At 39.3% G+C, this 12,917-nt stretch overlaps 1 protein-coding gene across 1 annotated transcript in view; it reads right to left on the reverse strand.

Annotated features, from left to right (window-relative positions):
• LDB2 (LIM domain binding 2) overlaps positions 1 to 12,607 on the reverse strand; it is a 72,849-nt gene extending 60,242 nt beyond the window's left edge. The window contains exons 1-3 of the mRNA XM_008574216.1: positions 12,439 to 12,607; positions 5,309 to 5,431; positions 2,764 to 2,847 (exon numbers count right to left, since the gene is read on the reverse strand). Coding sequence (XP_008572438.1) covers positions 2,764 to 2,847; positions 5,309 to 5,431; positions 12,439 to 12,474 — 243 coding nt within the window. The 5' untranslated portion in view covers positions 12,475 to 12,607. The remainder of the gene's footprint in view (positions 1 to 2,763; positions 2,848 to 5,308; positions 5,432 to 12,438) is intronic.
• Between the last annotated feature and the right edge of the window lie 310 nt (positions 12,608 to 12,917).

The raw sequence follows: 12,917 nt of genomic DNA on the forward strand, positions 1-12,917 counted from the left end.
GGCAGAAACCTGGCACAAAGAAGGTGTGTAGGGAATGCTTGTGAAATGAATTATGAAAATGGGCAAAGAGGACCTGGTGGAAGCTGACGAGGCTCCACAGTCAGGTTCCATTGACTGGGATCACCTAGCACCTACCAGAGAAGTGCACTCTGCCTTCCCTACAGGGAATACCAAGGGGACAGAAGGACCCATGCTTTCCCACGAACATGACAGTGTCACCTATTAAATGGTGCCATCACCCCAAAATATGAAACAATTCTCCTCCCCAGTAGATGGAGGACACATTTTGTGAAACCCACCACCCAGTGTCTGGGAATGCCTAACAGCCACTAGGAGGTGACTTCCTCATTCTGCAGGCCCGTTCCCAGCCCTGGCCTGGACAACCACTGCTGGGAGACTAGATCAGCAAGCCCAGCCTCTCCCAGGCCACTGAGGCTGTCCCCAGAAGAAGAGAGACTGTGCCTCGATGACCTCCAGTCACAGCTCCACTGGGACCACTGAATCAGCCATCTCTGCACCTCTCAGCACAGAGCACCTCCAACCTTTTCATGCTGGGAGGTGATGGGAGGGAAAGGCAGGCAATTCAACATCCCAAATCAAACGGCAACAGCTGTTCTTGTCGCTTCAAAAGCATGGGATCACCAGAGGCCCCCGCACCCCCACCCCGGATGCTGGCAAACATGTGATTCAGCTCCATCATCTGCATTTATAGCCTCCAAAGCTCGGTCATCAGGTACCACCTGCTTCTTGCTGCAATGACAATGCTACCTTCAACCAGCTCTGCTCATTTCCTGACTGCAGGTCTCCATGAGAATGAGTAAGAATTTCATGGAAATAATGAACTCGTGACGACGATAGATGTCTGTAGTTGCTTATATTCTGCATTGCTTAATTGTGTTACATGTCAGACATCACATGCTGCAATTTCAAAGTCTGGAACATTTAAAATCTCTATCTCCCCTTTCCAAAGCAAGATGAATTAATTTTTAAAATTCTTCTACTGCTATAGAAGGCCTTGGATTAATATTTGCCAGCATACCTGTCCGAACTCTTTTTCTGATACTGGGAGTGGTTCCTGAAGCTCCTCATTAACTCTGTTTCAACAGTACTTCAGATGACCTTCTGAGGCTCGAGGCAAAGGCCAGACTCCTCAGAAGGATGGGGGAACTTCAGATTTTCAGGCAATTTTACAAATGAACGCATTTTGTGACTGCTCAGCTGTCTTAAAAAATCAGATGATAAGACTATTAGGGGAATCAAACCCCAGTTCTAAATGGAAGAAATAACCCTAGTCTGTCATTCCCAGACCACTAACCAGGCCAGGTCTCACCACAGCAGCTTTGAGCACTGATTTTGGGAAGTGAGTTTGAGATCCTGCTCAAAGGCCACTCCAAGGACTTGTACAGAAAGGATTGTGACTACAAAACAAAATTCACAAACCTGGACTGCACTTAAGGAAAAAAGAAGCAGCAACATAAACTTGACAATGGGGTTGGGGGCCCTGGAGAGCGAACTGCTGTGCAAAGAAAGAAATCAACATCTCAGAGGCATATGCAGGTGGACTGTGGCTGTTTACTTTGCATGGATTCCGGATGCAGGACAATGCTTGCTTTATAAATGAAACCATATCCCCCACCTGTAACTCAGTGACTGCATTTCCATCCAAAAACCTAGTGTGATGTATGTTTCCTTTTCAGGCCAAATATGGAGGCTATGAGTACTGCACTGGCAGGGAATTTTGCCCAAAACGCTTAATTTTTTAAAGTAAAAACTGAATTTATATCCAATTTTTACCAAGAATGAAATTCTGCACTTCACAGCAACATTGATGAACTTAAAGAAAAGTATGTTAAGTGAAATAAGCCAAGCACAGAAAGAAAAATACTGCATGTCCTCACTAGTAAGTGGGAGCTAAAAAATTGAACAAATAAAGAAAAAAGAAAGATACAACAATCACAATAATATGTTGAACTTTCAAAAGGAGAGAATAGAACTGAGGTTACCAGAGGTGAGAAAGGGGGAGAGGGAAGGAGGGTAGCGAGAAATGGCAAAAGACCACAAAAAATTATGACATTGTGTAATCATGAACATAATAATTATTCTGATTTGATCACCACGTATTGCACAGAGGTATTGATACTCAACTCTGTACCCCACAAATACGAAAATCAATTATATTTCAAATAAAAAAGGGAAAAAAAAGTAAAAACTGAAATTATATCCAAAGTAGAAAAATTTGTTACGTGTTAGGCAGAGTCCATAAGAAGCCTTAGGAACGTCTATGTTACAGCACTGGGATGGATTTTTTCAGGAGACCCTATAGACATGGTCTCTGTCAGGACGGCACACTGACTCTCCTAAGGGGTGTGGGGTCCTTGGGTGTAGACATGGAGGCAGCCAACTCAACAATAGCACATGAGAAACTTGAGACAACCAGAGAGAAGTAGCATCAAAGAATTTTAGGAGACAGGGACATTGCTAGCCTTTGAATTATTTATTCCAAGTGTCATAGAAATATACAGAAGAAGTTCAACCCTGACAGATTTTAGGTTTGATGCTTTGTGAGTTAAACCCCATCCTCTGTTGAACACAGACACCCACATACACACACACACACACACACACAGACAACACACATGCCGAGGCACAGAACATACATATTGTGCTATATCACCTCATTTCAACTCCTTGGTTCAAGAAGCATACAAACCTCTGAGGTACTTTTCAAACTCACCAGGAAGTGTACTTATTCATTGGTCTTACCCTGAGGTAGTTGAGGGTGAAGTTTGTTAGTCCCATCCTTGTGATGTTTTTGGACAGCTGATCCAGGACCTGAGGATCTTGTGCCTGAACCGAAAAAAAAAAATCATATATTTTATCCTTACAAGATGTTCCCAAGAAAATCAGAGACTGTGCTATATAGGTGCTAAGATATGCCATCTTGAAATTGTCGATTTTTCTTCGAGGGACAGGTTGCTGGAGATAATTTAATTTACATTTTGAAGACACTTGTATATAATACTCAAGGACATTTTTGCATCAATTGTGCAAGATTGGGGAGAGTCAAACTGCCACAGTTGTGCATTCAGTCTTTGGGAGAAATGGCGTTACTTGCTCTGTGAGAGGCTCTGGCTGTGCGTCTTTGTGCTGGGAGTTGCTGAGCCCTGCCTTGAGAACTCCAGGTCCAGGGATCTCTTTGGAGAAGGCAGCATCTCGGGATTTGGCAGAGCCATGCTGTAGGCCTGGCCTTTGTTTCCTCCTGTGATGATCGTGGTTTTTTTTTTTTTTTTTTTTTTTTTTTAATATCTTGGGATTGAGAACTGTGTTTGAAAGCTGGTTTGGGCAGAAAAAAATAAAAAATTCCTTCTGGATTTCATTTTAAAATGAGTCTCTTGGTTGCTGCTCTTTCTTTCTGCTCATCTTTCCTTCTTTCTTAACTGGTGTAAGCAATTTGGCACTAAACGGAGGGAGACATAAGTAAATATTTCTTTGTCTCTATGTCTGCATTTATGAGACTATCTATGTTACACTAATACAACTTTATTTTCTGTATTTACTTTTTCTCACAGTGGGACTACCAATTGGATTTGTGTATATAAATAAAAAACAAAATGCACAGAAAAACAGAGTATATCAGTTTCATGTCAATTTCTTGAAAGTCGGTCGTTGTGGAAGTTGAGCCTATCTTCATTGAACCGCTCTCAAGTGCTAGGAAGAGTTGGTTCTGCAGAAATGCATTAAGTAGTCATAGCCAACCTCAGGGAGCTTACATTTCAATCAAAAGACAAGATAATAATAAATAAATGGAAGAATGTTGCTGCTGTGGAGAGCCAAGCATCAATACCTGCAAAGGACCTACTATGTGCCAGGCATTGTTCTAAGTGCTTTACAGTCATTCACTCTTAATCCTCAAACCAGTTCTCTGACGTACCCTTTATTACTGTACGCATTTTATAGATGAGAGTCCGGAAACTCAGAGAGTTCACATCATTTGCCCAAGGTCACACAGGAGCAGAGATACAACCCTATGTGGTCTCAATCCAGGGATCAGGCTCCCAACCACTTCCCTCTGCTGCCTCTTAGTCTATTTTGCACATAATAGGAGTGGATATTCCAGACTTCTTTAAAAAGAGTGGAAGACATGAACTGGGATTTGAAAATTAAGGAGAACTTGGAACATGGATAGTCAGAAATAATGGAGCAGGGGAGTGGGGTGCCACAGCAGAGAACATAAGGTCAATAGGCAGAAGATAAAAGCCTGGAGAGACAGCATAGAATCAGATGGTTGGGAGACAGCTGGCTTATGAGCCTAGGCTTTTTAGTCAGAATCAGCAGGGTCAAAATCATGATTTTGCCACTTTGGGGCTGAAAAACATGGGGCAATTTGTTAAACTTCTCTGAGCCTCAGTTTCCTCACTTCTAAAATAGGAATAATAACAACTCACCTCTCTGAGTGACTATGAGGATTAAATATCATAATGTATACAAAACGTTTAGCACAGGACCTGGCATAGTAAACACTTACACAATGTTAGCTGCTGTTATTTTGTTCTCTTCATTGCTCAGGATTTTACAAATCAGGCTCACTAAGTCTGATTTTGTTCCAAAGGGTTTTCATGGAAGCTGCTGCATCATGCATAATAGAGCAGGAATTTATTTAAGTCAATGCCTTTTGACTCCTTCAGCAGGGACTGCACCTGATTACTCACCTTTAAAAGAGAGCTCTAGATTGGCATTGACTCCACCTTTGCACCTCATTTGTGCTCAATAAATTTGATATGATTTATTGCCAAATGAAACCAAGAGAACTCAAATATTCCACTTCAATTCCAGCACTGTGGTTAGGAAGGACCAACTACTGTTGACACAGATCTGAAGGTACAGGAGTCTTGAGTCTGGTCAGATGGTTCTAATTAAAACTAGAAATTGTTCTTGTTATTTCTTATTTTATTTCACCCCGTAGTTATACATAACAGGTTTATTAGCCCAGGCAGAGCAGTATTCAATAATAACTGAATGGAATTTAAGTAAAGTACAAACTGTTTATTGAGGTAACCTCAATCTGGAGTTTAACATAATAAAGTTTCAAAAATAGTATCACAAGGTACTAAACTTGGAAACAAAGGAGGGGTAAAAAGTCCTGTGGGTTAAAATGGTTGAGAGCAAAACTCAATATTTAGACTTAATTATCTAAAGTGTGACAACTTCTGGAGTTCTTTCACAGAGAAACAACTGGGTTTTTCCCCTTGAGTATAATGGAGGAGGAAAATAAAAAAGGAAAATAGAAATTAGAAATTAGATTACTTACATGCATGGCTAGAATGCTTCTCGGAACTAACTCTCTGTATTGTCTAATGGTAAAGTGCCATGTCTTTATTCTCATGAGATCGTCAAAGGTGAACTCCAAGATCAGTCTGCCTTCTGTACATACCTAGAAGCAACAAACAACACACTCACTTGTGCACTTTGTGAAAGCCATATTTTGTAACTCACACATCAGCTTCTCAGCATGCTCTCCCTTACAGTCCTTGGGTGGTGCTGGCTCTTGGTGAAGATGTGACACAAGTGGTCTATCCATGGCACATGGGGACAAGTGTCAGCTCTGGAATCAGTGGGTTTACAAGACAGCACAGCTGCTTACTAGCCATGAGGTACTAGTAACTGTTGGTTACTACTGAAACTCCAAGCTTCCATTACTTCATCTTTAACTATGAGGACAAAACCCATCTTGTAGGGATATTGGGCCAAACACTCCTGGCACCCAGTATGTTCCATCCGAAATAGTGCTTCCTCACTTTCTGCTTTTCCTCCATGTTCAGCATCCTTCTACCCCATAGGAGCTGGAGCTCTTGTTCTCATCTTGTGTATCCTGCTCTGAGAGAATGTATCTAATAAATTCATTCATGTGAGTTGCTACAAAGTTACCCAACTAGATGAAATTTCATTTCCAAAGAGAAATTCCAGAGGGCCTTGCTAAACTCACAGCTGTGGGTATCAGTTACTGACATGTGGAAAGTAGAGGCTTGTTTAGAGAATATACTCCCTGAATTTCATCACATCAGCAATGACAAATTCTGCCTGCATAAAGGGCCAGTCTTGGAGGGAGACAGACATTTTATTTTTATAAGAAAAATATATATTATTAATGCAACATAATAGAATTTCAAAGACTCTCTTTCTTGGTAATCAGTGACGAGGTAGCATTTCTATCTTCTTTTGGTATTTATATAATTTTTAGCATCTAGCTCCTATTTTATTTGACATTCTTTTCACTGTTACTGACTTTGGTATGGAAGAAAATGACAGGCAATCACACTCCTCTGAGCCCCTTTCAGCTATGAGATAGAAGTGATGGTGGCACGTTGGTCCAGTTTAAATAGCTACAACTCATTAACCAGCCTGTATCTGCCTTAGTGGGCAGAGGCTTTGGCATCAGACAGTACTGGATTCAAACCCTGACTCTACTTTTTACCTGTTTTGGAACACTGGGGAAAAAAATAATAAATTCCCTAAATTTCAGTTTTCTCATCTGTAAAATGGGGATAATAATATCCTTAGGTAGGGTTGTTGAGAAAATACATTAAATGAATTATGTATGTAGATTACCTAGTATTGTGCCTGGCAGACAGTAGGAGAACAGTAAATGATAGCTTTACAAATAAAAGAAATGCAATTAAAGATGATTGTCATAATGTGCTGAGACCTAGGAGTTCATTAGCAGCATCTCAGAGGCTCAGCGGGGAGGAGCTCTACCTCGACTCTGAGATCCCCAACCATTTTCTGGATTCCACCAGAGCGGCTTTGATTTTTATCTCTTGCTATATTGGGTTTCTGATCAAGCTTTTTTGGAGAAAGATTTCCTAGGCTAAAAACAGACACACAAAAGTCTGGAAACTTTAAAAAATGCAGTTTTAATTAATTAATTAATTAACTAACTAAATAGGGAATATGAGCATTTCTAAGACTATGATCCATGAAGATGGTTAACATTTATATCAATTCTTTATGAAATATTAATAATCATTTTCCTCTTTGGGAATTTGATATAAAACATCACCATATATCGGGTTCCAAATGCGTCCTCAGCACTGCGTTAGGTGCTTTCCATGCACTCTAATTGAAGGTAATAGTTTCTTTAAACAAACCAGATACTAATACAGGGGAATTACTAACAACTGTCAACAGGGTACTTAACTACTCAAGGAAGATGCTATAACGTCTGCCGTTCGTTTTATCTAAGGTCTCAGAAACACTGCAAGATAATTACTGATAATCTAGGTTAAGACGTCTACCTCAGATTCAATGAGCAGAATCTGTGGGTAATTTCAGACATTTGGGTACCTTGCCCCAGACTCCTTAGTTGTGTAGTCTGCAGAGCCTTGTTTCTGGCATTTTAGTTATGAGAGTTGAGTGCACTGAGATGGGGGAAGACTTCAGCGTCCACAAACCACTCCCCTAGAACATCGTCAGCATTGAAATTCATTTATCAAGGTTTTCAAAAGAGTTGCATGGACATTAAGCCACACAATTTCCCGCAGAGTGTTAGCATGACAGAAGCCACCTGCAGTGACAGCTTTCACAAAAGGGAGGTAGCTATCGCTACATCAACAGGGAAATGTCTTAACAAAACAGGACAGGGATATTTGGATGTTACAATCCTTTTTATAAAGACAGAGGATTATCAGCTATTTAAAGAAATATTAGCCCAGTTAAATGTCAGGCTTTTTTATTATGTAATCTATTTGTTGTGTGTTTATGAAGCAGAAGCCCAGAGCAGGTGGAGGTTCTGGTCTAGGTCTACTGGAATAAAATTTCATAATAAGAAGGCATGCATGTAGTCCTTCTGATGGATTACTCAATTGGAGCATCTGTGAGGTCAAGTTAAATTGTGTCCTTTGTTCACTGTGAGATAGCAAACCATTTGGGGACCTTTCTTGCAGTCAAACTGTCATGGGTCTACAAAATGGAAAATTGAAACAAGTCTTGGGATCCTTTTTCAGTCAAAACAAAGAAATCAACTCTATCCAGCGCATACCATATGCAAGAAAGGAATCCTTACAATTGAATGTGAGCTGACTGTGTCGGGTGTTTTCTTTAAGAAGAAATAAATGACTTTCCTGAATGAAAAATGGAGGAGAATTTTGGTCACCGCTGGTAATCCTCAAGTAATCACACCCACAGTTTCATCCCAGGCCCTGGACAGCCCCTCCAGCCCCTGCCCCCATCATAGAAGTCACAGGAAACTAAAGGCTTTGTGATTTGTTTTATATGCAACAATCAGTAAATAGAATAAAGGCATATAAGAAAAAAATATATATATTCCTTTTTTAGAATGGTAAAAAATGGGCAAAGCCTAAAAAGGGAAGTTAACGTCTTCTCCAGAAAAATTCTGTGCATTCCTCTTAATCAATACAATTAATGTAGCTTTTATCTAAAGTTGGCCTTTTTTTTTAAAGCTGCCTTTCTCTTGGAATCCAAAATCAAAAGGGTCCCCAATTAAGAAAACATTTTCTGTTGTGCCGAATTCATGTTACCGTACTGTGAGCTCTGACATTTTGTTTCTGTGGTAACCAAAATCAGCTGATTAGTTGGCATGGCAACAGAAAAGATGTAATCCCAGCAGACACACTCTAATCAATGCCCCCAGCACAGATGGTCTCCGGAGGATCAACAAGAGAGGCTGGCAGGCATTCAACAGATCACGTGCTGGCTTGAGACTAGGCCAGGAACAAGAGAACTAAAAAAGAACATTTCTTAAACTAACCAGTAGCTTTTTAACCCTTTCTTTCTTTGACTAATTGCAAAGCAATATGGACCATGTAGTTGTATAATACAATAATTCTCATATAGCTTTTCTAAAACAATGTGTGCTTTTCAGACGGGAAGTTTATTTAATTTTCTTAATCGTTATGCTTCAAATAGCATGCATAGTTAGTGCTTTTAGATGAACAGTTACATAAAGCTCATTGTATTTTACTTAGAGAGTGCATATGTGAATACACACACACACACACATATCCATACACAGGGCAATATGATCACTGATATTATAATTTGGTTACAGTGAGAAGAGCAAAAATTCTGGAGTATGATGTGGTTACAGGCTACAGAAGGAACGATGAACTGTCAGTGACAGAAGTGGGTATTCATATAGGAAAACTGGTTGATGTACTTTCATGGTACTTTCCTACAATAGTAAGTCATTTCATAATAGCAGAAAATAATTCCATAATAAATAATTGAGAACAGAAAAAACATAAACTATGTTTACAGAGGTGGTAAAGGTGTCCTGTAATCGTGGTTACTATTGTTCCAGTTTGTAAAACCTAAAAATAACCCCAAGAATGTACCCTAGAGAGTGCTCTTCTCAGCATATGCCCATGTTTGCATGCTCAAATATAAATATAACTTAGGGGTCCTTGATTCTGAAAACCTTGGTGCCTGCCTTTCTGATTATTAAGTCTTGTTTTCTATTTGGTTAAAAAATGGAAAACATAAAAGAAAAGCTTGCTAATATGTATTTTAAAATTCTAATTACATATTTATCCGTATTCTATAATGTTTCTGTTACCAGGAAATTGCAAAATGCTCACTATACTCATGAGGAACATCTTATAGTACTGTTGATTAGGACTGCAGCTGGTTTTTGATTCACCAGTTGACCAAATTTTCATAAAAGCAACCCAGAATCACCAGGTCAAAGGCTGTTTGGGGAATGAGAGCTTATTGATAGTGTAAATTAGAACAATGTGATGTCACTACAGCGAAGGTGCTAAGTGATGCCATGTACTGTACCTATAGCAGGCTCCCCTTTAAAAATAAGCATTGGTTTCCAAACTGTTTTTCTTTGTGATACTGAAAGGTCATCAGCCCACTGTGTTATACTAAATAGCCATAGTATTTTATTGCACAAAGATGAGTTATTTTTTATTTTATTTTATTTTATTTTTTTTTTCCTTTTTGTTTTTTTTCATGTCCGGCAACGGGATCGCAACCCTCGGTGTCACGCCTGCACCTCGCTCAGCCAGTGAGCGGCCGGTCTGTATGTGGGATCCGAACCCTTGGCGGGAGCGCCGCCGCGCTCTCAAGTGGCGCACTGTAGCAGTGCGCCACCGGGCCGGCCCCAAAGATGAGTTATTTTAAATTAATATAAGAACAATAAATGCTTGGCACATTTTTTTGTGTAGTATAATAATCACCAAGAAGCCAAAAAAAAATTCTTTTAAATTTCCTAAAAATAAATGAGCATAATTAGCATCTGGACTAAGTCCATATAACTAAGCTACATTTCCCAGAAAGTGATATTTTTCATCACGATCTGGAAATATTCATTACAGGAGTTGGAAAATATACTGCATAGAGTGGACTATAAAAATGTGTGGTCCATATGACTGATGTTTGGGGCCAGGGAAGTTGTGTTCAGGAGAGTGCCCAGGTCTTTCTGGAGCCTGCCTTGGATGCCTGAACAAACCACTCAACTATCTGATAGGGAAGCATTCCAGGCTATGAAAGAATGCAGCAGAGGAAAACCTTAGTTTCTTGATTTGAATGAAAACAGCACTTTATTAATTCATCAGAAGAATGGGATTCTTTTTGATCTCAAACAAGTCCCAAATGTGCAGCCCTATACCTTCAGAACAGCTGACTATGCTCATTTATGAAAAAGTTTTGGCCTGAGAAAGAAAGAAATTGAGTAAATATATAAAGGACTACTAAAAAAACACATTTGTATTTTCAATGGTTACAGGCTTTGGAAGGAGCTCCTTAATTATGGCAAAGCTTTTTACCCAATTATCAGGGATTTTTGTTCCCTTAAAGCATAGGGAGCGCCTATATTTTTCTTCAGTTACCTGAAAGTAACAGTAAGCCTAGAGAAAAAAAATGATAATGAAGAACAGAGAAAGGCTTCTCTACAGTAGTCAGACTTTGTAACACTAGAAATGAATGGCTTGTGTATGCATCTGATCTACAAGATTATGTAAATGTTCTGCATGTCCAGAATGAAGTGAGATATAGACAGATTAAACCACTATTCAGGTGATCATTCCTTCCCATAGAGCAAAACTCTCTTTCCAACACAGACTTCTGCATTCAATATGAATGTGTCTTTGTCTCCAAATGACAACTTTCCTCTCTGCCTAACTGTTAGAACGGAAGAAAAACCCTACCCCTGTTCCACATTTAAAATGTTTACTGACAAAATTGAGATACCATAGAATCAGAGACATTTGAAGATTTGCTTTTGCATTTTGTAACCATTTCCTTTGCTTTCGGTTTTGTATACCAGCATGGGCACTAGAAAGATTAAACGGCTCCAACAAGATCAATGAATAAATAAGGAACATTTTATTTTTTTATTCTTGCAGCAAAATTGCATAAGCAACAAACACATCTTTAGTTTTATAATTTAGGCTTTTGCAATTAACCCTGTTAATTCAACTTCTCTTAACTGTAAAGAGAAGGTCGTCATTTGTGTTTTGAACTAAAAGAGATCATTGCTGTCATTAATATAACAAGTTAGTTTCACATTGAGTCTTAGTCAAAATGCATATGAACCAGGGTTCATTAAAATATACTTTCATTTGCCAGGTTTTATGAATAGATATTTGTTTTTACTCATTTTTTCTACTTGGGAGAAGACATAAAGGGATCATCTATAGTGTTCTAGAAAAATCTTTTCCCAGAGGGAATATTTCACATGTCAATTATTTGTGTATGGCAAAGATCGTAGGTGTAAAACGCATAGAAGATGAGGTTGAACTTCCTGCTTCTTTTCATTTCACATCCTTCATAGGGTCTTGAGTTCTGCCTCAAACCCTGTGTTACCTGATCCTAGCAGCCGTCCTCCCCTCTCGTTTTTCTCATTCACTCTTTCACAACCAGCTTATGGCTCTGCTCTGCTCACTTGCTGAGCTGTCTGTTGCATGCACTGACCGAAATTCTTAGACTTTGGGAAAACAGATTTTAAACTCTGAATTCCCTAATTTCATTTATATTTTTATGTTTTTATGTTCCTTACAGAATACAGTTAGATTACGGTCAGTGGATTTTTTCCCTGCTTGTTCAAATTTGAATTTAGGTTGAAAATTTTTCTTTTTAGTAACAAAGCACAAATACTAATTACATAACAATAGGAGAATGTTCTTTTGGCTGTAGAAGACCCTTTGTACAAAAAGAAAAATTCCAATTTAGCAACTGAAGTTTAAAAGGCAGTAGAACCTCTTCCTCTTACTTTTGAGGCTCTATCATGTTTGATTTTCCCGGGCTCGGTGTCAGTTGCTCACAGAGTCTAGTTAGGTCACAAAAAAGATTCTCTCATGGTGCTGAAAGTGTCTGAGAGATGAGAAGTCAGCTTAAAGTTCCAGAAGAAACCCATAACTATTATCTTTTAGTTCACTCAGAAGAACAAGCCAATGTATTACTGAGCCTGCCTTGTACCTTGGTAAACATGGGCTTCCCGTGCTGGGTGACCATGGCACACTGGTCGCAGTCCACCGTGATGGATGAGTTGTGGTATGACTCTTTCGAGTGTTTGAGAATGTAATACAGGTCGGTCACCCCTCCTTCAAACACAGTGCTAAAGTAACGAGGGATGAGGGTCCTGCCGATAGCTGGGAGAGAAACACAGAGAAACACACCATTAACAAAAATATCCAACACAATCCATGCCACCACCGAACCTCCTACAACTGGATACAAATCATCTCAGGAAAACAAATCATGACCCTTCTAGGTTGCAGCTAGCAAAATATAATCCCCAACTATTGAGGAAAGATGTGTACAGTCCTCTGATATTGTGAGCAATGAGAGGCAGTACAATGAGTTAATACTTTAAAAATCATGGGAGGAGATGCATTAAGTACTTGAATCAGGTCCATACTTTTTAAGTAAACATGTATTTTAAAAATTAGACACAT

The sequence above is a fragment of the Galeopterus variegatus genome, unplaced genomic scaffold, assembly GCF_000696425.1.
Source record: "Galeopterus variegatus unplaced genomic scaffold, G_variegatus-3.0.2 Scaffold1014, whole genome shotgun sequence".
In the NCBI taxonomy this organism is placed as follows: domain Eukaryota; kingdom Metazoa; phylum Chordata; class Mammalia; order Dermoptera; family Cynocephalidae; genus Galeopterus; species Galeopterus variegatus.